At 42.4% G+C, this 25130-nt stretch overlaps 1 protein-coding gene across 3 annotated transcripts in view; it reads right to left on the bottom strand.

The window, feature by feature from the left end:
- The window catches only part of LOC137384709 (copine-8), a 445401-nt gene that overhangs the window by 337868 nt on the left and 82403 nt on the right, over positions 1-25130 (bottom strand). For all 3 annotated transcript variants that reach the window (XR_010977638.1, XM_068059014.1, XM_068059012.1), the window contains exons 3-4: positions 7029-7075; positions 3978-4081 (exon numbers count right to left, since the gene is read on the bottom strand). Coding sequence is in view for 2 of the 3 variants with exons in the window: in XM_068059014.1 (XP_067915115.1) it covers positions 3978-4081; positions 7029-7075 (151 nt within the window). In the remaining variant the exon portion in view is untranslated. The remainder of the gene's footprint in view (positions 1-3977; positions 4082-7028; positions 7076-25130) is intronic.

Raw genomic sequence — 25130 nt, forward strand, 5'->3', positions numbered from 1 at the left:
GTATTAGTGAGAAACCAGATGGCCAATATTTGCATATTTTGTATAAAAAAGGCTTCTATTGACTAACAGATTTCACTAAAAAATGCCCTAAGAATAAATCTGCCACAATATTCTCAATTTTTGTCAGTACCCCATGAGTTGAACTGCACCACTGTATATATTTGTTCATTCATAACACAAATATGGGAAAGATATATATTTGTACAAAAGATAGGCTTTTAACTCAATTTCTTCAAAAGTCTGGAGATTTGTCCAACCCAATTATAAAATACATTCCCATCAAACAGATACTTCTTTCAGTTTCCACTTCATAGACGAATATAGCATACTCATAATTTTAAGGGAAAGGTTACCTGCACAAAATAAATCCTGGGAGCTGGGAAATGTCTGATTTGAAAATGAAAGCACATGTTTAAGAATCCCCAAGAAAAATCTTAGTACTTCAACTGGCATATAAACTTATACTCAGAAGTGTTGAAAATGCCTCGCTTTTCCCACCAGTTGCAAACAACAAATATTACGAGGCAATCAGATATCTATTTCACTAAATGAGAAATAGAATATAGGAGGGAATTTTAACATGGTGAGCAGTTGAAATTGGGTGCTAGTTGTGGTTAAATGCAAAAATATTCATAGTGCGTAAGGAAACCAGCTCCAAACCACCGTGTTGCAGGCTTTACTAAGGCAGGATACAGGACAGGTAGCCAAACTGCTCCCAGAAGGCAAGCTGGCATTTTAAATACAATAATGAGGTTGGAAGCCTTGGGTTAAACCTGGTTTAATTGTGGCAGCCAGGTTTCCAGGGTATTAGGCCAGAAGCTGCAGTGAAGTGAAGCCTGCCTTGGGGAGAAGGCAATGCTTTCCAAGCACTCCTTGTAGACCTGGAAGAGCAGGAGTGCTTCTGCCTGGCCACTCAAGCTCCCCAACCACCAGAACAGCCCCAAACAAACCCCACCACCCCACAATCCCCCAGAATTGTGCCTGTCACACACCACCACCACCACCCCCGCCCAACCCTATGGTCGGTGATTGGACAAACACCTAGGATTGGACGCCTCTGGCATCAGACCAACCTTAAAGATCCCCAATCAGGGGTTGGAGTTCGGACATTCCCCCCCGCAACCCCATTAGGGGTCAGTGATTGGACCCCCTCCACTTTGGGATTGAACGCCCCCATCCCGGAGTCAGAGACCAACACAGCCCGGGTTCAGGGATCGGAACCCCCCTTCAAGGATCGGACATACCTGGTCCAGTGGTCTATTCCAGCATGCTCCCCACCAAACTGGAAGCCAAGACTGTCCATCAGGCTGACTTCCGAGCCAGGAACTTGTCAGGGCCAAAAGATGCATGCGGAGAAACCCATACTTGTGGTTTTCCCACGCGCTACCAGACCCCTGCTCCCACACATTGAAAGTAAAAAATCTCCCCCCCGTAAGTGTCACGTAACTTTGGATCTCATTCGTCCTATGTTTACTCATGTGCTTTGTAATATTTTCCCCAATATAAGAACAAAGGAAAAGAGCTGATCATTTTACAGGACAAAATCTACAGAAGAATAATGTGTGCTGTAAGTAAGACTAAAAGTATGAATTGCTTGCACAATGGAGGCCTGTAACCTGGAAACTAGTTTTACTCTACTGATGATGCCAGATTGCCTTCATGCATTTATTCATGCTTGGTATGTCCTCAGTACCTTGCTCTATGGCAGCGAGGCCTGGACAACGTATGCCAGCCAAGAGCGACGTCTCAATTCATTCCATCTTCGCTGCCTCCGGAGAATACTTGGCATCAGGTGGCAGGACTATATCTCCAACACAGAAGTCCTTGAAGCGGCCAACATCCCCAGCTTATACACACTACTGAGTCAGCGGCGCTTGAGATGGCTTGGCCATGTGAGCCGCATGGAAGATGGCAGGATCCCCGAAGACACATTGTACAGCGAGTTCGCCACTGGTATCAGACCCACCGGCCGTCCATGTCTCCGCTATAAAGACGTCTGCAAACGCGACATGAAATCGTGTGACATTGATCACAAGTCGTGGGAGTCAGTTGCCAGCATTCGCCAGAGCTGGCGGGCAGCCATAAAGACAGGGCTAAATTGTGGCGAGTCGAAGAGACTTAGTAGTTGGCAGGAAAAAAGACAGAGGCGCAAGGGGAGAGCCAACTGTGCAACAGCCCCGACAAACAAATTTCTCTGCAGCACCTGTGGAAGAGCCTGTCACTCCAGAATTGGCCTTTATAGCCACTCCAGGCGCTGCTTCACAAACCACTGACCACCTCCAGGCGCGTATCCATTGTTTCTCGAGATAAGGAGGCCCAAAAGGGAAAAAGGGTATATGCTATTAAATGACAGAAGTTTTCAGGGCAAGTAATTACACTAAAGAAAACAGCACGTCATTTATGCTTGAGATATGGAGTTAACCCTTTCCTGAGTATGCAGTAAATGTATAAACAGATTTGAACACCAACATTTATTAGCATTAAGTTTTTCATTGATGTCTACCTCATTTCTGCAAACAAGTTTTAAATTTATATGAAATTTGATGAAGAAAGACTCCCTCAATAGAATGCTTTCAAAATAACAGAAAAAAAAACCTTCAAAAGGCCCATTGGTAAAGTGAAAAAATATGCAAAAGTAAATCCTAAATGCAACTTTGTGTCATTCAGATCTAAGTACCGTTCTGAATTTTAAAAAATAGATCAATCAGAAATCTATTCTGCATCCAAGTTTCCTGTTCTACTGTCTAATTATCAGGTGCCAGCTTTGTTACCTGCTGGCACTCTTGTCTCTTGAGTTAGCAGGCCTCGGGTTCAAGCTCTACTGCAGGACCTGCCCACATAATCTAGGCAAACACTTCAGTGTAGTGTTATCTTTTGGAAGAGAGGTTAAATTAGGCTCCATCTCTTTGTTAGAATGGAATTTAAAATTCCAATGGGACAATTGGAAGATGAGCAAGGAGTTTGTCCGATTTCCTCGTTAACATTCGTATCTCAAATAATGCCACAAATAAAACCTGTCATTTAACTTGATTGCTGTTTGCGGAACCTTGCTATGTGTAGTTGGCTGCCATACTTGTCTACAGAGTATTAGCTCTTCACAAGAAATTCATTAGAATTAGAATTCATGAGGATGTTCTTTCTTATATCACAAAGCTTTTGCAATGTGACAACACATGTTGAATTACATGGTAAGATTCAAGATTGCAAAATTTAACTAGCATAAACCCATTATCTACATAACAAGATAAACCCCCACAAACAGGTGCTATCATATGGAACACTAAGATATAGTTATATGTTTGCATATTATTGGTTATTGAGATTGGAAGGCCTGCATTTCATTTTGGATAATTCCTCTATTTCCAACACACTCCAAAAGAAAAACTGATGTTGTCTCATATCGAACAGCATTAATACAGGCACACTTGAATTGGATACTCTTGAAATTAATTACTTTGCAAGTAAAATAAATTATGGTTAAAAGCAATCAAAGTCGGCATGAACAGAACAAATGAGCGTATAATTCACATTAGAGAATAGATGCACTATAGTTAAGAATTGAGATGTATATTGGTCCGTTTGATTATTTTAATGAGCTGTGGAGCTCATTAAATATATACCCATTCTAAATAGCAATATGAAACTAGGTTGAAAGTCTCAATAAATTAAATGCAATACCTAGAAATCAGATGGTCAAAATTTGCATATTTTTTAAAGTTTCACCTGCTTAGCAGATTGCTCCAAAAGTGTTCTATAAATGGATCTGCCACAATTTTTGTCAATATCCCATGAGTTGTACTGTAGCAATGTAAATTTTTGTTCGATGTAGTTTGTTTAAAGTAGGTTAAAGATATTCAACCACGTTAGTTATTTTGAATTTTTTGTTGTTGAATAAAATAAAAGCAAATGCAAATCATCTTTATCAGTGAAATAAATATTACTTTCTAGCTTTCGATCATTAAAGCATATGTACGTACAGATCAAATCGGAGATTCTGGCGTTCTTCAAAGAAGTAATCCAGAAGGAATTTCCTCACAAAATCCGGGTTCAAAGTATTGTCAATAGCTTCTGTTCTTCCATACTGTGAAAAATAAAAATATTTAATTTAAAGCACCATTTATCTTTTATAGTCAATAAGGCAAATTTGTCAAGTAGTATAAGTTGGATTCGTACATAAATGCAGTGAATGAAAAACATATACTGAATTTAAATGCCCAAATTAGAAATTTTAAGCCATAGTTTCCACTCTCCATTGTTAGTGAAAGAGTAGACACAATCATAAAATGATGTAATACTAATAAATATTCATTCCAAGAAATGCTCATAGTCCACATCAGTTTCACGGACAATAATGTTAAACAAGTACAAAAGCAAAAGGTACTGGAAGAACTCAGCAGGTCTGGCAGCATCTGTGGAAAGAGAAGCAAAGTTAACGTTTCAGGTCAGTGACCTTTCATCAGAACGTTTTTTTTATTCATTCATGGGAAGTGGGCGTCACTGGCTATGCCAGCATTTATGGCCCATCCCTAACTGCCCTTGAGAAGGTGGCGGTGAGTTGCCTTCTTGAACCGCGGCAGTCCATGTGAGGTAGGTACACCCACAGTGCTGTTAGGAAGGGAGTTCCAGGATTTTGACCCAGTGACAGTGAAGGAACGGTGATATAGTTCCAAATCAGGATGTTGTGTGACTTGGACGGGGACTTGCAGCTGGTGATGTTCCCATGAATCTGCTGCACTTGTCCTTTGAGGTGGTGGAGGTCGCGGGTTTCGAAGATGCTGTCTAAGGAGCCTTGGTGCGTTGCTGCAGTGCATCTTGTAGATGGTACACACTGCTGCCACTGTGCGTCGGTGGTGGAGGGAGTGAATGTTTGTAGATTGGGTGCCAATCAAGCGGGCTGCTTTGTCCTGAATGGTGTCGAGCTTCTTGAGTGTTGTTGGAGCTGCACCCATCCAGGCAAGTGGAGAGTATTCCATCACACTCCTGACTTGTGCCTTGTAGATGGTGGACAGGCTTTGAGGAGTCAGAAGGTGAGTTACTTGCCACAGGATTCCTAGCCTCTGACCTGCTCTTGTAGCCATGGTCTTTATATGGCTACTCCAGTTCAGTTTCTGGTCAATGGTAACCCCTAGGATGTTGATAGTGGGGGATTCAGTGATGGTAATGCCATTGAATGTCAAGGGGAGATGGTTAAATTCTCTCGTGTTGGAGATGGTCTTGCCTGGCACTTGTGTGGTGCAAATTTTACTTGCCACTTATCAGCCCAAGCCTGGATATTGTCCAGGTCTTGCTGCATTTCTACACAGACTGCTTCAGTATTTGAGGAGTCGCGAATGGTGCTGAACATTATGCAATCATCAGCAAACATCCCCACTTCTGACCTCATGATTCAAGGAAGGTCATTGATGAAGCAGCTGAAGATGGTTGGGCCTAGGACATTAGAATTAGGTTTTCTAACCGTTGCCAGTTCTGATGAAAGGTCACAGACCTGAAATGTTAACTCTATGTCTCTCTCCACCTGCTGAGTTTTTCCAGCACTTTTTGTTTTTTTTTTCAGATTTCCAGCATCTGCAATATTTTGATTTTATTTTAGTGTTAAACAAGTGTTTTGTTAAACATCAATTATGAAAAACTCATGCATAATTACAAATGGTGTAGAGGGTAATTGAAAATTGAATATTTAACTCCAGGTTAAGAAACTCACAATTAATTTGATATGAATCACAGCCAGTTTTGTGATTAGGGCTGGCTTCTAACACAAACTCCTTTCAACTAGTGCAAAAGATCGTAGAAACTTGAGTTACCCTGAACTGGAACATAATTTGCACTTAAAGTTCCGTGGTCTTTTGCACTGGATTTGCGATTTCGGGCGAATTGCGGCAAAAAAGGCACAACTGAGCGGAAACTCTAGGCCAGAGAGTTTTGACAAGATAAGTAAGGAACAGTTATTTCCACTAGTTGGACATCCAGGAAAAGAAAAGAACGAAATGTTTGAATTTTATATAGCGCCTTTCACGACCCCTGCACCTCTCAAAGCGCTTTACAATGTGGTCACTATTTTAATGCACACTGCAAGGTCCCAAAACAGCAGTGTGATAATGACCAGATCATCTGTTTTAGAGGTGTTGATTGATGGATAAATGTTGGCCAGGACACCGGAGAGAACTGCTCTGCTCTTCTTTGAATAATATTGTGAGATCTTTTACAGCCAGCTGACACAGCAAGACAGGGCATTGTTTAAAGTTTCATCCAAAAGATGGAACTCCCTCAGAACTGTACTGGAGTGTTGCCTAAAGTTTTATGCTCAGGTCTCAGCAATAGGACTTAAACTCACAACCTTGTGACTGAGCGGCAAGAATGTTACCACTGAGCCACAGCCAATACCTATAACAAAAGGACAGAAATCTAATAATGCTAAAAGAACAAAGAGGAAGTTAGGAGAAATTTCCTTACACTGAAGATTTTTAGGACTACCCTTTCCACTGATTCCCCCTGCCGCACACCCCCTCCCCCCCCACCAACACCCCCCGCATCAGATCTTGGGAAGGCAGAGGTGAGAAGCAACTGAGTGTCGGAGGAGCTGTCTTCAAGGGAACAGACCCATTGAGGCCATTAGGGAGCCCGACACTTGGTATTGGAACATTGAAAATAGTGGGAAGCATGGCAAACCAGGGAGCTAATTTCCCACATGTAAATGACCACTGAGCTGGAAATATGTCCAGAATCAGTGGTACATCACAGGCATGGGCAGAGATCCCACTGCAGCAAAGATTGGGGGATGGAATGGCAAAAAGCCTCATGCAGTATGTTTTATCGCTCATAAGATTATAAATAACAATCAACCAGCTACTTTTAATGCTTCCACTCACTGCTACAAGCTAACCAATACTGCCCTCTCAGAGTTTCTCCTAAAGGTTTAACCTATTTACTTTCATTTAATGTTTCTAGTCGTCGCTTTGACACTAAATTTTATTCCACTTTTAATTTTTAAAATGTATCATTTACTGTCAGTTGCATTATTGCTTACATACCTCTCTCCACTCTTTGTTCCCAATTCCTTGCAAATACAAAACACAAACTGCAGGGAAAAAAAATGCACAGATACGAAGGTTAATTACAATTAATCATCACAGAATGACGTACACTAGCTCTACATCTGGTACACACGATGTAAAAAGAAAACAAAATGACAAATTGCTGCATACATACATTCCCATACTTTGCTGAGATAGCTGACAAGAAATTAGGGTTTCTAGATTATGGTTAATTTTGTTGTTCATTTTATGAAAGAAATTGGTTCTTCATAGGAATATTATATTTAAAGCACATCAATTCAGCAAATACATATGAAAGGTTTGAATGAGTAGGAATAACTATCTTAAATACCAAAGAAGCAGATTAAGTCTCTAGTCACTGATAAAAAGAAAACCACTGGAATACAAAAATAAATAAAGTAGGTAGATCAGAAACAAAATCTACTGTTTATGGACTGCAGGTATAAAGATAAAAATTGTAGCTCTGCATATGTTATGTGATTAGAAATAGATTTAAGGGTGCACTAGATCACATGGAGTATGAATATAGAATTGTGCATACTAAAGTTGAAAATATATGTATTTATACAAATGTGTGGGTAAATCTAAAATATGAATTTATATAATTACATTGTTATATACAATTATATGTAAACTACTAGCACATCTCCCATAGCACTGTATACAGAGAACATTTTTTTTTAAACAGGGGACTGGAAATCTACAGCCCGACATTTTGGGCCTGAGTGTCTGCCCATGACCTCTGGAGGTGACCCTGGCTAAACATGCATCACTTGGGCAACATCTCAGACATCCCATTTTATATATGTGAACTGTTAATTCTGTCTGAACTGTTGCTGGTTTTCTAATTTCTTTGAAGTGACAACATACTTGAAATGGGCCCTAAATTTGGTACATCTGCTTTCACTTGGTGTATTCCACCAAGCCAGGAGTCCACCCCCCTGGCCATGCCCACTCCAACACCCCAAACAAGGATTTGCCAAAACGCGTGGGGAAAGCTGGGATCAAGCCAAATTTACCATCCTCCCATCACACTCCCACACTGTAAAAAGCAGAAGTTTTCAGCCACAGGTGTGTAAATAAATAGTGTTTTCCTCATTCACTACAGGTAGATGAGTACAGGAGAGTTTGTCTCCTTCATACTACAGTTACAAAAAATAAGTGATCAATAAGAACTGCAATCACAGAAATAAATACATATTGGTATGTTGCTTATGCACCATCGTCATGTCTTTTCATCTGAACTCTATTAAAAATCTTGTGTAGTGTATGTAATGAGTTCTTCTATGTTGTCTGATGCAACATTCAGTGAGATGCATGGAGTCCAGTTGGTTGAAGATCTCTAATAGGTTTATTAACAGCTAAAAACGATTGTATACAGTACAGAACTAACTATTTACAAAATCTTACTGTGGGTGTTACAGTTGCAGAGTGACCCTAGCTTCAAGTTACATGATTACATCATAGTATTCAGCTCATTAGCATATTAAGATCTTAAAGGGACATCACTCTTAAGGCAATCATACAACACCCCCTTTCTTTCCAAAGATGTCTCGAATGCTATAAGTAAAAAGACACAAAATTAGATATTAAAATTATTTACAGAGGTATAGAGAGTATGAACTTTACACATGCAGAAGCTTAATAGTCCACGTATCGTTTCAGTGATTTAACAGCTCTTCTAGATCTGGTTATGGTATAACCTTCTGGGGATGTTATCCTTGGCTGTTTTGGGTTTGCAGGCATGTTGTCAATGTGTTGGTTGTTGTCCTGTTGTTCCATCACACCCTCATCATCCGTGTGCGTTTTTTCAAGTCCACTGTGCGTAATTGGGGTATGGCACACTTCTCTTAGTTGTCTACGGTTCCTTCTCAACACCGCTCTGGTAGGTGTTGTAATCTCGTAGGACCTAGGCTCACTGAAAATTTTGTGGATACCTCTGCAGGAAGCCATGTTCTCATTGTGGAGTGTACAACACTGACCTTTGTTCTATGTGTAGCTGAGGTAGTTCCACCCCTGCGTGTCGGTCTTGCACCATCTTCATTCTCCGTTATTTTTCGAGCAGTGTCTCCTGCATCTCAGAGAATTTAAACAGGTGATGGCTTGGCAGAATTGTTCACACTTGTCTGCCAAACATGATCTCTGCTGGTGACGGTAAACCCATATCCATAGGTGTAGCTCTGAGATGGAGCATGGAAACACGAAGATCTTGTTTCGTTGTCGTACACTTCAGGATGAGTGACTTACCCGTGCAAACTATTCGCTCGGCAAGACCATTAGATCTAGGGTAATGTGGTGAGGACGTCATATGATTTACGCCTCATTAGGCGCACATATCCCTGAAAGGTTTATCCGTATACTGTGGCCCACTGTATGAAATGATTTCTTCAGGTGCACCAAATAGACTGAAGATGACACTCACTGTGTCTGCGAGGACCACACTTGAAGTGTCTTTTACTTGTCTGACAATTGGAAATTTGGAGAAATAATCAGTGACTAAGATAAAGTCGGCTCCATTAATGGAAAACAAGCCAGTGGCAATTTTGGACAAAGGAACTGATGGAATCTCGTGAGGGTGTAAAGGTTCTTTACGTTGTTGTGGCTTGTGGCTCTGGCATGCCTCACACATCCTCACTAACTTTTCGATGTCAATGTTTATCCATGGTCAATAAACAGTGTCTCGTGCCAGTCATTTTGTTCACTCTTTGCCCATATGGCCTTGGTGAAGTTGTGACAAGAGCTTTGGGCACAATCACTTGTTTTCCCTTGAAGGTGATGCCTCTTGAGATACCGAGTTCATCTCTACAAAGCCAAAAGCATCTGAGGGTTTCTGGCACCTCTTTTAACGTGTCAGGCCAACCTTCTATGATGACTTTCCACAATGCCTTCAGTTGTGGATCATTTGCTGTTTATGATTGTAGTTGGCCACATTTGTGCTGACCAAAATGCAATAAATTGATTTTAATCACATCTTCCACTCAATGTCCATGCTGTCTACTTGTAGATCCAGTGAAACTTCTTCATTCTTGCTCGAGTTTGGCAATCTGCGCAACGTATCCGAGGTGACCATTTTGGTACCTGGTTTGTAGCAGACACAAAGTTGTACCCCTGTAACTTCACTAACAGCCGCTGTTGTTGAGGTGGTGCGCTTGTCAATGGTTTGTGCCAGATCATCTCCCGTGGTTTGCAGTCAGTTTCCACCATGAACTGCTTGCCGAACAGTTAGGTGTGGAACTTTGTGATCCCAAACATCAGAGCAAGTGTTCCACGCTCTATGTTTGAGTAATTGGATTCTGCTGAAGATAAACATTTGTACCCGAATGCAATTGGTTTGCCAACAGCAGAATGCACGCTCCTAGCCCTTTTTGTGAGGCATCGGCTTCCAGGATTGCCTTCTTCCTTGGATCATAGTACTGCAAGGTACAGGTTTCTGCTGACAATGCTTGCTTGAGAGACAAACATATGCTGATGGTCCTCCTGCCAGACATATGGTACGTCTTTCTTGAAGAGCTCTCTCAGTGATGATGCTTTGTCAGAAAAATTTGGAGATGTATAGTGCCAAAAAGATGAAAAATCCAAGACATCTGTGGAGGTCTTTCTTGTATTGTGGGGTAGGCATATGCCTTACATCTTCAACTTTGCCTGGGTCAGGACGGATTCGCGACTTGAATAGATGGAGCCAAAGAAATTGATCTGACTTACATTCACCTGGCACTTCTTGCTGTTAAAAATGAGCTCTTCATGATGAGCAACTGCCATCAGTGAATTAAGATTTCAATCATGCTCTTCTTTGGTTTTGCCCATTACCACAATATCATCAGCAATGCATATGCAGCCAGGTGTGTTTTCTTTAATTATGTCCATATGCTGCTGAAACAGATTTTGACTGACAGATAAGCTCAAGGGAAGTCTCTGGAAGCAGTATCTTTCAAATGGTGTCCTGATGGTGGCGACTTCTTGAGATTCCTTAGCTAGGTGTGCTGACCAATATCCATGTTTAGCATCCAAGTTGGAGAAGAATTTGGCTCCTGTGAACTTGAGATTCAATTCCTCTAATGGCGCAATCTTGTGGGGGATCTCTTTAGGGAGAGGTTTGGATGCCGCAGATCTTGACATACCCTGATTGCTCCATCCTTCTACAGTACACACGTGATTGAGGTGCACCTGTCTGTGTGATGATGCACATGACGGATGATGCCTCTGCGTTCCATGTCATCTAACTCGCACTTAAGTTTCTCTTGTATGTGCACGCTGCACTTTCCGGGGGGGGGGGTGTCGATTGATGGAATTACATCCTCTCTGAGGTGCAGTATGGCATCGCCTTTGAAATCTCCTATGGCATCGAACCTGTGCGGTACATTTGTTGTAGGTCATGGGCTGACTCAATGTGGGTACCCTTGGTCTCTTCTACTGTAATGGGTACCTTGGTGATCTCATGGATGGTCATGATGTTGAGTTCCTTACACACAGGTAGTCCTGCCACTGCTGGTCCGCTCGTGTCTACAAGGTAGAATGTTTGTGGTTTCCATGTCAACTTGCCATAGCTGCATTGCATTGTTACTGTGCCACTGCAAGGAATGGGTGACCCGTTGTATGCAGATAACTTGGCAGTTGTCGGTTGTATCATTGATTTCCAATGACTTCGGTACATATCTTTGAATATTTGGACTGGTAGGATATTTGCACTAGCGCCGGTGTCAATCTTGACCATGAGTGTATGTTTGCCAGCCTTCTTTGGGCACGTGATGTTAATGGTAGCAAAAGCTTCCAGTTGTTTGACTTCATCAACATGATGCGTCTATTTCACAATGTGAAACACCTTCTCGTCTTCTGGCTGAGAATTGCTTCTCTCTAAGCCTTGTCTCAGGTCTGTTTCGCACTTGACCTCACGTATCGGCTTGCGTTTATGCTGGTCTCCGGCGTTTTCCTTGCTGCTGTTGCCCTATTACTGCGCCTGTCATCTGCTTGTTTGTGTCCTGCTGTGACCTCTGGCCACATCTTTGGAGCCAAATTTCTTGCACAGGCAAGCTCAGTGTCCTTTTGCACCATACGCCTTCCACAGGTCTTGAAATACAGGACAACGTCACAGTGAGTGGGACCAACCAAAACTTTGGCTGCGTGAAGGCTCTGCAGTGATCTGGGTTTTCCCATGTTTTTTCTAACAGGCGCACCCTTAATGGCACAACCTCAATCAGATTGGAAAAGGAGTCGTGTCTTCCCCATTTTTTTTCTACATGGAGCTTTTGAAATACGACGATCTTTTGAAGGACTTTGAAGCTTTTTTTTTAAAGCTGCATCCCCACCCGATGGCACAATGACTCACCCCATGTACTTGCAGCCTGTCATTCTGTGCTTTGTCTTCTACAGCTTGAGGTAAGTTTTTCATTTTTCACTGTTTGAGCCAGTATTTTTCTTGAACTTTCTCTCTACTGGCTGTAGGAAAGGTCATTTTCAGAGCTGTTTTAACCGTGATCTTCAACATTAGACTTTGTCTTCTCACCACAGCTGCCACCATGTAATGAGTTATTTTATGCTGTCTGATGCAACATAAATGAGATGCGTGGAGTCCTATTGGTTGAAGATCTCGAAAAGATTTTGTATACAGTACAGAGCTAACTATTTACAGAACCTTACTCTGGATCTCACAGTTGCAGAGTGACCCTGGCTTCGAGTCACATGATTACATCCTGGTACTCAGCTCATTAGCATACTAAGATCTTAATGGGACATCACTCTTAAAGGCAATCATACAACAGTGTATGCTTCCTGTTCTTACAGGAACTAATATTTACTGTGTCGCCAGGCTGTTCCATCACATCTGTCACAATTACAGTGTATCTATCCACATAAACTTAACACTATGTCCTCACATTCCTGATTTGTGCCTCCAAAATATGTGACACTATGGGTCAAAGATGCACCAGACTGAATCTTACTGAATAGGGGCCTTGCACATCTTGCAGCTTCCTCTACAATTTTCTTGAAGGCATTTTAAACTTTTGTACATTTTTTACTGTCTTAACACATTCTACCACTGATCTTTCAAATTAGGAAACTGTCTTGGTTTCTGTGGTGCTTTGGTCTGTTATCCCACTGGGTCCTTCCAGCTGCCATGCTCTTCTAGCACTGCCAGCCTACCCTGCCACTCACTGATAGCAGCATATGACTCGTGTCAGATCTTCACCCACTCCCCAATACCGACCTGTGGGCCTGGCCAACTCTCCTCCAGCTCCCCAATAATTCATCTTCGAAAATTAACAATATCTGTAATTAGCTCATACCCAGCCTTGTTAACTTTGAGTTGAACTATTTAAATTTAAACTTCAAAATATCCAGAACAATTTTGTTCATTTGTCTCAAATCTACCTCACTAACTGAAATCAATGTTTTGATAAACATCACTTACTTCAGATGGTGCTTGAAAAAAAATCAATTATTTAAGAAAATTTCTGTTCCGGTTTACTTACAAATAGCCAGTTGAAAATAATCACCTTCTTCTATCTTTCAAAAAAAATACAAGTTACATTACAACTTATCTACTACCTGTAGGAAATAAGTGTTACCCTGTTAAGGGAAATGCGCGCAATAAGCAAGACTTTTGAAATTCTACTAATGGCACATTGGTGGCTGCCATTGCGCTGGTTTTCCACAGTGTCGTTCACAAGTGCTAGTGCACTCCCAGAGTGATCTATGTCCTATGTCCTATGCACAACACATCAACATTCCCTGGCGAAGATGGTGGTCAAGTTATCTGCTAATAACCTTTTGCCAATGCCACACAACAACCAGAAAAGATGTGGAAAAGTGGGCCTGGGTAACCAGGCCAAAGAATTTTCTTCCTTCTCTGTAGGGAAACAGCTCTTTTTTTAAAAACAGTATTGGCAAAATATTGTTTAAGAAATTTGTCCTTTTTCCACAATATGAGAATGCAAATATTCATTGTTATAATAATTCCTACTTCTTAGAATAAATGTCTTGCACTCACTTAAGAATAGGAGCTGGAGTAGGCCATTTGGCCCTTCGAGCCTGCTTCACCATTCCTTTCTGCACTCTCTCCATATCCCTTGATTCCCTTAGTACCCAAAAATTTATCAACTTCTGTCTTGAATATACTCAATGACTGAGCATCCACATGTCACTGGGGTAGAGAATTCCAAAGATTCACAACACTTAGTGTGAAAAATTTATCCTCATCTCAATCCTAAATGGCCGACCCTTTCGTGCAGATACCCCAGCCAGGGGAAACATTTTTGCAGAATCTACCCTGTCAAGCCCGTTAAGAATTTTATATATTTCAATTAGATCATCTCTCATTCTTCTAAACTCCAGGGAATATAGGCCTAGCCTACTCAATCTCTCTTCATAGAACAATCCCCTCATCCCAGGAACCAGTCTATTGAACCTTCATTGCACTCCCTCCAGGGCAAGTATGTCCTTCCTTACATAAAGAGAACAAACTGCAAACAATGGGCTGAATTTAATGGGCCCTCCGGAGACGGGTTCAGAGGCGGGGCCACAAAATTTCAATAGGAGGCGGCAGGGGGACAGAGGGCCCATTGCCTTCCCATCGCACCGGAATTTAGTCAGGGCGGGATGGGCCAACGATAGCCTTCCAGCCCAGAGGCCAATTGAGGCTCTTAAATGGTCTATTACCAGCCACTTAAGGGCCTCTTCCTGCGTCACTGGCGGGGAGGGGGCTCCGCCATGCAGAGTGTTGCGCTTGTAGGGGGCCTCCTCCATGGATAATCTGTGGCCCACGGAGGCCTCCCACTGGGAAATAGTCCACCTATGTGAACACCTCCTCCCCCTGCAATAATCGCCCCCCACCCCCCCACCTCTCCAGGGCCTCCTGGTCTGGCCCCAGCGACTCCACCACACCTGTCTTGGGTCTGAGCTCCAGCACTGGGCCTGGATCCAAGGCCTCTTGTAGTCCCAGCAGTGACCACTCCTTCCAGTGGCGCTGCCAATACGACTGAGCTGCCCGCCTTCTGTTTGCCTGGCAGCTCCCAGAAATGGGATCCCCCGTCTTTAAAGGGACGGGGATCCTGGCGCCAATCACTTAAGTGCCTGAGTGCCTTTAAATCGCACCGTGGTGAGAGGGGGGGGGGCTCCGAAAGGCCAAAGTAGGGTTCCCCTCACCTTTTTGGCCTGGTGCCAGGAGACCCACCAGCAACAGTATCCAGCCCAGTACTCCAGTTGTGGCCTTACCAATGGCATATATAAGTGCAGTAAGACGTCTTCACTCTTATACTCCAATCCCTTTGTACCAATGGCTAACATTCCATTTGCTTTCCTAATTCCTTGTTGTACCTGCATGTTAACTCTGTGATTCATGTACAAGGACACGTAGGTCCCTCACCATTCAAAAAAATTCTGCTTTTTTATTTTTCCTACCAAAGTGGATAACTTCACAGTTCACCACATACCATCTGCCATGTTCTTACCCACTCACCTAACCTGTTTATAATCCCTCTGCAGCTTCTTTATGTCCTCCTCACCACTTACTTACTCACCTAACTTTGTATTGTCAGCAATCTTGGATACATTACACTCAGTCCCCTCATCTAAATAATTAATATAGATTGTAAATAGCTGAGGCCCAAGTATAGATCCTTGCAGTACCCCGCTAGTTATAGCCTGCCAACCCCAAAATGTCCCGGTTATTCCTACTCTGTTTTGTGTCCATTAACCAATCCTCAATCCATGCTAATATTACCCCCAATCCCGTGAGTCCATTTTTGTGTAATAATCTCTTATGTGGCACCTTATAAAACGTTTTCTGAAAATCCAAATACACTTCATCCACTCATTCCCCTTATCAATCTTACCAGCTGCATCCTCAAAAGCTCTGAACAAATTTCACAAACATGATTTCTCTTTCATAAATCCATGTTGACTCTGCTTAATCATATTATGATTTCTAAGTGCCCTGTTGCCACGTTCTTAATAATAGATTCCAGCATTGTGCCTACTACTGATGTCAGGCTAACTGGACTATAGTTCCCTGTTTGCTCTCTTCCTCCTTTCTTAAATAGTGGGGTTATGCTTGCTGCCTTCCAATTATTCTAAACTCTAAGGAATTCTGGACGATCAAAACTAATGCATCCACTATTTCTGCAGCTGCCTATTTTAAATCCTTAGGATGCATGTCGTCAGTTCTAGGGGATTTTTTTCACTCACTTAGTCCTAATAATTTCTCCAGTACTATTTCTTTACTTATACTGATCTTTTTTAAGTTCCTCATTCTCGCTAGACCATTATTTCCAGAACGTTTTGGAATCCTTTTGGAAACACGAGGTAACAGTAATATTCCTTTGTCTTTCACAGCAAGGCTTCCACGCAGTGACTATTGATAGACTTTCAAAAATAGTATCGCCCAGGAGGGGTCCTGATGTGCCATATTATCCATTTCTGGATGACGAATTCCTAAGGGTTCAACCACTAAAGTGCCTGAAGAAATAAAGATATTAGCTGAAAAGACTTCAAGCAGCGAGGTTAGGTTTCATCATAAAATTATCAAAAGTGGCTCTTATTTCCACTCAGAACCTGCTCTTTATTGAAGTCCATTTTAGATCAAATTCAGGAATTGGCTTGTAGCCTCCTTCAAAGGTATTCCTGATAGAATGTAAGTGGATAACTAGACACTAGTTAGGTTTGACAGAAGATACATTTTTGTGTCGCTTACTATTCAGGAATTGTTTATGACCATTGAACATAGTCTTTGGAGTAAAATATTTGGATCTCTTAACCTAAATGACGAATACATATAAATCAGCAGAGCAAAGCTACACAAAACTTGCTACAGGTTGCGTTGAAACAGTGTCACTCAGAGAACCCATATAATAGCTGAAGTGAAAATATCAATGCCATGTTAGCAATGTTCTCAAAACACAATTAGATTTCTCCTGTAGACAATTTATCTTACATTTTCCTGTACTTTGGATAGTTTCCAGTACATCCTAAATACAGGTGTGAACATACCAAGAAAGTTATTGAAAATATCAGTGTGAAATATTTTGATTCACATTATTGCAAGAAATCAGCAAGAGAACTCAGAAAAAGGATGGTGTACATGAGAAGTATTTTCTCCCTTTTGCACTTGACTTTGACTTTTTTTCTTCAATGGCAGAGTGTCTTTTTCACTCCCTCGTGGTTTTTACCCCTGCTTTTGCTTGTTTGTCTAGATTTGAAATTCAGCATGTTAATGCTTCACATAGAAACTTCAATAAGAAATAATGGCAACACTTTCATTTTATTTTATTTATTTTTATTTTTTATTTATATTTTATGTTTAATATTATATAGAAATAAAAAAATAAATAAAATCCAGAGTTAGACATAAAGTGGTGAATATCAAAGTTTGCTGATGATGCCAAACAGCCAGGAAGAATGCAAAGACCACAGGAGGACATAAACAGGCTAGTAGAAATGGTAATTTTTTTTTAATTCATTCATGGGATGTGAGCGTCGCTGGCCAGGCCAGCATTTATTGCCCATCCCTAATTGCCCTTGAGAAGGTGGTGGTGAGCTGCCTTCTTGAACCGCTGCAGTCCATGCGGGATAGGTACACCCACAGTGCTATTGACTTCGTAGCGGTTAGATACAACTGAGTGGCTTGCTAGGCCATTTCAGAGGGTTTGTAAGAGTCAACCATATTGCTGTGAGTCTGGAGTCACATGTAGGCCAGACCAGGTAAGGACAGCAGATTACCTTCCCTAAAGGACATTAGTGAACCAGAAGGGTTTTTACAACAATCAACAATGGTTTCATGGCCATCATTAGACTAGCTTTTTAATTCTAGATTTATTAATTGAATTCAAATTCCACCTTCTGCTGTGGTGGGATTTGAACCCTGTTCCCAGAGCAATACCCTGGGTCTCTGGGTTACTAGTCCAGTGACAATACCACTACTCCACCGCCTTCCCTGCAATTTAATACAACAAGATGTGAGGTCAATACGTTTTCAGAACAAGAATAAATAATGGATGGACAAGTTTAAAAAAAGCCAATAAGGCGGCAAATAGAATTTAGAGAGTGGTATCAAGGGGTATTGAATATAAAAGCAAAGAAACCATTATGAGACTTGTTACAACCAGGTGAGAAAGAGATCTAGGGGTTCGCTTTCAGCCTTCACCTGGTCTTACTGTAACAGGGCTTTGTTTTTAGACATATCTTGTTTTGAGCTCCCCCTTGGTGAATCCTTATTCACTGCTTTCCAATTATAAGGCAAAGAAATGAGTACAAACAGGCTTTCTTAGGTTTACAGAACAGAAGTGAAATTTATTAAAACTTAAAACTCTAATTCGGTTAACACCTACGGATACATGCCGCACCCGACACTAGCATGCGCACGCAATATGCACATGCAAATAAAGACAGAAAAGACCAGAAGAAAAATAAAGTGGAGAGGTTTGAGGCAATCTCTGAAGAGGGTTCTTTGTTACTGTGCTTCGAACTCGCTGCAGTACTTGCTTGTAGGTAGATCTTGCTTTTCGTTGGGGCCCAGTATTCATCTTAAACCTTGTTCACTGTAGGAGACTTTTCTCTCTTTGGGTTCACATGTCTTCAGTGGTTTTCAGTTCTGTGAGAAAGAGATGGAAGCCGACAGGAGAGTCTGCGGCAAGTCATCCACGAGAGGTCGTCAGTCCAGGAGCAAACAGCTTTCTGCCAGTTCAAAGCTCTGTGGCAAGTTCAAATTAAACCTCCAACAGCCAGTTAGTCATGTGACTAAACTGGTCTGATCACGTCTGTTTGTGTATACGGCCATCTTAGCAGTTAACCTGGAATGCGAGCTCCACCACCCTCAACGTCTGGTAATCAAAAGTCCATTGTGGATTACATTGGAGCAGGGACTGGTTCCTTTGTTCCAACACTATCTGCTAGCATGAAAAACATGTCTTTCTAGCCAGAAGCCTGGCAACCCCTTGTATTAGGTCTTCCTTTCTTCCCAGCAACAATTTTAAAATTTAATGTCCATGTGGCGAAATATATGTGCCTCATTCTTGGTAGGTGGGGGCCTGCATGACAAGACTGTACAAAGCAATGATTAGGCAACATCTGTAATATTGTGTAATGTTTCGGCTCCTCGCCATAGGAAGGATATAATACCCCTGGAGGTAGTGCAATGCCATGCAAATTTATTAGGCTGATACTAGGAATGATGGGTTTAAGTTACAAGAAATGCCTAGAGAAAGTCAGGCTGTATTCTCATGAATTCAGAAGATTAAGGACAGAATTAATGATTTAAAGGGATAGACAAGCTAAGAACAAGATAAAATAGATTATTTCCATTTGTAGAATAATCAAAGACAAGAGGCTATGAACTTAAGGTAAGCATTAATTACATAAAGGGGGCGATAAAATGAAGCTTTTTCACACCAAATTATTAGAATGCAGAATGCATTGCCATAAGTGGTAATCAATGCTAAATCAATTACAACAGTCAAATATATACTGATTAAATATTTAAAGGAGAATATAAAATGGTACGAGTAGAAAGCTGGAAAACAAGATTGTTTAAAATCAGTTCCTAAAACAGACTAAATAGAGCACAAGCAATAAAGTCCAAGTGGTTTTGTCCCAAAGTCTGAATAATGCAGGTGGTAAGGTCTGAAGTTACATGGTACTACAAAGATATATAATAGGTGGCATCTAACTTTAATCTGCATGTAAGGGAACTGATTTATTTGCTAATGGAAAGGTAAGTGCTTTTAATAGTGTAACTGATGATAGTATCCTTGAACTGGGCTATATGCTGTTCTAAATGGGCCCTCAGAGTGCATAATGAATTACTGAAAATCCAGCTTTATTAAGACCATGAAATTAAGTTTTTGATTATGTAAGAAGGTACAGTCCATTCAAGATAAATTGTAACATATTGGCCCAGAACTTGCCAGGAAAAAAATGGCACACAACCAATGCTCTCCGTCATTAATTTGCAAATCAGCCAGCAACCCTGTGGTGAAGAAAGATATACATCATAAATTACAAATCGCCACAGTTTGCTAGACGATTTGCACCATTATACCATTAGCTTCGCGAAAATGGCATCTCATCCTTCAACGCCCCATGATTTTCATGAAGTTGCTAATTTCCCATTAAACTCCCCACATAAGGTTAAGTCTAGTAACAGCGTAAGTACCCTTAACAGCATGACTGATAATTATTAGTGATTACCAATTAAGCTCTCTTGCCCAGAAAATGAACAATTAAAAGTGTGGAGTCTCATTCCTTCAGGCTGTGAGTTGTTGTTGGAGATTTTAAAAATGCTAAATCTTAAATTAAAAAATAAATTCTTACATTTCCTTACTGTCTGTGTTTTTTCTCTCTTAGTCCAATCTTTCTCACTTCTGTACCTTATTTGGACATTAAATTCACTCACTCTAATTCACCCTCCTTTTTGTTTATTGCTCAAACCTTAAATCTCATTGGTTCAGGAAATACAGTGTTCATCGCATTGTTCACCAAGGTTGCAGATACCCTGCTGCCCTTGTCATACTATTATCAGCTTGCAGTTCCAGCAACTTTATGGGCAAAAATTTTTAAAACCTAAACATGCACAAGCAAGTCTAACACGGCACTCATCAAGATGCCTCACTCCAGCAAAATCTGCGTCATTAATTTGGATAGAAGTCAACCGTTGGTGCCATTACTCTACCTTCCAAATCTTTCTTACCATATTTCTAAAATAAATACCCACTGCCTCAACCTTATCTACCAGATCAAAAAAACTGGTCAAACATAACCTAATAAAGCCCGATCAGACCTTGTACTTCCAGGTGATTCCCTCATTAAAATCTCAAATAAAAGTTTGTTCTTCCAATTTCTGTTGCATTCACTCTTTTAACCACCAAATAGAGGATCTTAAAATTAGCACAAGTAGCTGCTGTCACGAACTTCAGAATTCTTAGTTAGGATTTTTCTAACATTCTGCACAGAAATTTGGAACCTCAAACATATTCTCATGTGTCAGAATCTGTGATTAGGCAGGGCAGAATTTGCCTAAAATTACCTATATCCTAAGAATGTGATATCTTTAAAGGGTTGCAATTGACTTGTTCTACTTCATTAAATCCAAGATGACTGAAAATATAAACCAATTAAAGTATTGTTTAATAGATCATTCCTACAGACTCTGTATACACGAGGAAATTCTAGAAGGTGGAAAGTTGCAGCGACCAAAAACAATTATTGCAGGATAAGAGAGTACATTTTTCAGAGACTGTTTATCGCAGAGAATCTCACTTGATGGAGGCACAGATCAGTTATTCAGTTATAAAGTACAGTATGCCACATTTGCAATGTTCCTGATTTACCCCTCATTAGAGATCCCATTACTGATTCTCTGATTCATATAGAGCACGACTTTTTACCAAGAACAGAGTTTTTGAAAATTTATCTTTCACCACGTCAAATGTCAGCATATTATGAAAGAAAGCTGAAATAAACGCCACAAAACAAAACCTAAATTAAGTTAAACTGTTAAATTAATTTGCAGCTTATATAGTAGACAGAGTAGAGTACATGACATGTTTCATTTTGCAAAATGTGGCTGCAGTTTTCAAAATGAATGACATTTACTTGGAGTCACTTCACAATATATGGGCATCACTCAGTTTTAGCCTGCCAGTGTCAGGTGTTCAGATGTGGCATTCACTTCCTTCGCATTCAGCATAGATCCAGGACTAAGCCAACCCCATGCAAATTTCCAGGCTGCTGAATTTCCCAGCTAACTTCTGAATGAGCCATGCGCTCAGCAGGCCGGGTGGAGTCATTGCTGATGCTGTGAATCAGCCGGGGACAAGAGCAACTCAACAGCCTGTGCCACAAGAAGATTTGCCAACAGACTTGATTTTCCAACCAAGGAGAGTTCCTCTCACCAAATGTCTCAGTGGGCAGCATCAGGAACAAGGGGAAGGATTTTCCTTCCAAAGGCAGGAAACGGACATAGGGACTGTTTCCGTGTCCTGATGCTCCCCTTTGCCCCAGGGGGGAAGGAGTCATAGCCTCCAATTTTCACAGGGGTAGACTGTTAATTGGCTGTAGGACGTGTTGGGTGGCCAATTAGCGGCTGCAAGGGCAGGGACGGAGGTGGGACAGAAAACGAGCGGACCCAATTTAAATCCACCATGGCAGTCATTATTGTGTCTGCCGTTTCACTGAATCAACTGTTGTGATAGTTACTAATGGAGAGGCAGACGGCTGGAACCCAAGACAGAGCTGGCCCTCACTTTGGTGGATGCTAATCGGGCGATCCTCCTCAAGGCAGTGAGGGAGAGCAGGAGGGTACTCTTTCTGGAGGGAGGCAGGAAGAGGCCATCCTCCCAGACCTAGCCAGCCTAGATTGAGGTGGTGGACACAGTGAGCCGACGGTGTGGGTCCAGAAGTACCAGAAGAGGTTCAAAGACTTATCTCTGGCAAGGTGAGTGCAACGCCAGACCCTCAGGGCAGGCCTCTGGGGTATTCAGCCTCCGGTAGACACACCAGCTGAGGAGCCGGAGGGTGCATGCTGCTCCTGAACATGACAGGAATGAGAGACCAGGGCACTTACTAACTCCTCAACATAGCTCAGAGACATAGTGCTGTCGGGGACCTGCCAGCACTGATACATGCAGCTTCTTATGAAAATGAGCCATTGGTATTGGCCTCTCTTTTGTCCTTGCAGGAGAAACGGGCTCACAACGCCCAAGAAAAAGCCCAGACAGGAGGAGGGGTTCCCTTCTTATACATTATCACCAGCATGGAAGAGGGAGCCATGAAGATCGCCAGGGTCGCTGACCTTGAGGAAGTCTGGGAAGGTGAGATGGACACCCCTGGTGAAGAAGGAGAATTAAAGAACAAACAAAGAACAGTATAGCACAGGAACAGGCCGTTCGGCCCTCCAAGCCTGCGCCGATCTTGATGCCTGCCTAAACTAAAACCTTCTGCACTTCCGGGGCCCATATCCCTCTATTCCCACCCTATTCATGTATTTGTCAAGATGCCTCTTAAACGTCGCTATCGTACCTACTTCCACCACCTCCCCCGGCAGCAAGTTCCAGGCACTCACCACCCTCTGTGTAAAGAACTTGCCTCACACATCCCCTCTAAACTTTGCCCCTCGCACCTTAAACCTATGTCCCCTAGTAACTGACTCTTCCACCGTGGGAAAAAGATTCTGACGATCCACTCTGTCCATGCCGCTCATAACTTTGTAAACCTCTATCAGGTCGCCCCTCGACCTCCGTCGTTCCAGTGAAAACAATCAGAGTTTATCCAACCTCTCCTCATAGCTAATGCCCTCCAGACCAGGCAACATCCTGGTAAACCTCTTCTGTACCCTCTCCAAAGCCTCCATGTCCTTCTGGTAGTGTGGCGACCAGAATTGCACACAATATTCTAAGTGTGGCCTAACTAAAGTTCTGTACAGCTGCAGCATGACTTGCCAATTTTTATACTCTATGCCCCAACCGATGAAGGCAAGCATGCCGTATGCCTTCTTGACTACCTTATCCACCTGCGTTGCCACTTTCAGTGACCTGTGGACCTGTACGCCCAGATCTCTCTGCCTGTCAATACTCCTAAGGGTTCTGCCATTTATTGTATACTTCCCACCTGCATTAGACCTTCCAAAATGCATTACCTCACATTTGTCCGGATTAAACTCCATCTGCCATTTCTCCGCCCAAGTCTCCAACCGATCTAGATCCTGCTGTATCCTCTGACAATCCTCATCACTATCCGCAACTCCACCAACCTTTGTGTCGTCCGCAAACTTACTAATCAGACCAGCTACATTTTCCTCCAAATCATTTATATATACTACAAACAGCAAAGGTCCCAGCACTGATCCCTGCAGAACACCACTAGTCACAGCCCTCCATTCAGAAAAGCACTCTTCCACTGCTACCCTCTGTCTTCTATGACCGAGCCAGTTCTGTATCCATCTTGCCAGCTCACCTCTGATCCCGTGTGACTTCACGTTTTGTACCAGTCTGCCATGAGGGACCTTGTCAAAGGCTTTACTGAAGTCCACATAGACAACATCCACTGCCCTTCCTTCATCAATCATCTTCGTCACTTCCTCAAAAAACTCAATCAAATTAGTGAGACACGACCTCCCCTTCACAAAACCATGCTGCCTCTCGCTAATAAGTTCGCTTGTTTCCAAATGGGAGTAAATCCTGTCCCGAAGAATCCTCTCTAATAATTTCCCTACCACTGACGTAAGGCTCACCGGCCTATAATTTCCTGGAATCATTAAAAATGGAATGCATAGACTAAGGGAGTGCATTGTAGTCCAGCCCATATGACAGCAAGCCGAAGACTCAGCTGCATTTAGAAACCGCAGACTGCAGAAGCTTCTGCTCTCCAAGGCTAGTTCTCATGATCTCTTCTTGTGCCTCCCATAGGCTCTGAAGTGGAGACGCAAAGACCAATTCCTAGACCATCACTGGGTTCAGCATTGCCAGAGCAGACCTCAGAACAAGCACCATCACATCTTACAAGTACACCCTCCACCAGCGCAGAGACACTCACATCGGTGGGTCCTCGCACATGCTTAGATAGATTGACACTGGTTGATGATCACGTCACAAGTGAGCAGGTGGAGCTGACAGAGGCAGAGGCAGCTGTGGGCTCCCCTTGGAGGATGGAGGACAGACACAGCCATGCTCAGCTGGGCATAGATGCAGAGCCTCAGGACTCGCAGTAAAGGAGGCTCTACCTAGACCAGCAGAAACAGATGTGCTCCCACAAGGCAGTGCGAGGTCATGGGCTGAGAATGGAGGAGTCCATTCAGCTCATGTGCACCATCATGGCTCAGCATGAGCTCCTCCATTGAGAGTCATGTGTGGCAGCACTCGGAGTGCGTGCAGGAACTGCACACTGACATTCACAGAATGCAAGTCGCACTATGTAGCCTTGACTGGTCAGTGGCGTTGATGGCACAGAGATGTTTGGAGGGGATGCCAGTTGTGCCCCAACTGGTGCTCCCCTCCAGTCATCCAGAGCGTCAGCCAACGGCTGAGGCAGACACCGAGAAGGATGAGGGTGCCACTCCTCACAGGGTGCCATCATCATCATCCGCCTTTTGGCCCC

This window comes from Heterodontus francisci, chromosome 27 (genome assembly GCF_036365525.1).
Source record: "Heterodontus francisci isolate sHetFra1 chromosome 27, sHetFra1.hap1, whole genome shotgun sequence".
NCBI lineage: Eukaryota > Metazoa > Chordata > Chondrichthyes > Heterodontiformes > Heterodontidae > Heterodontus > Heterodontus francisci.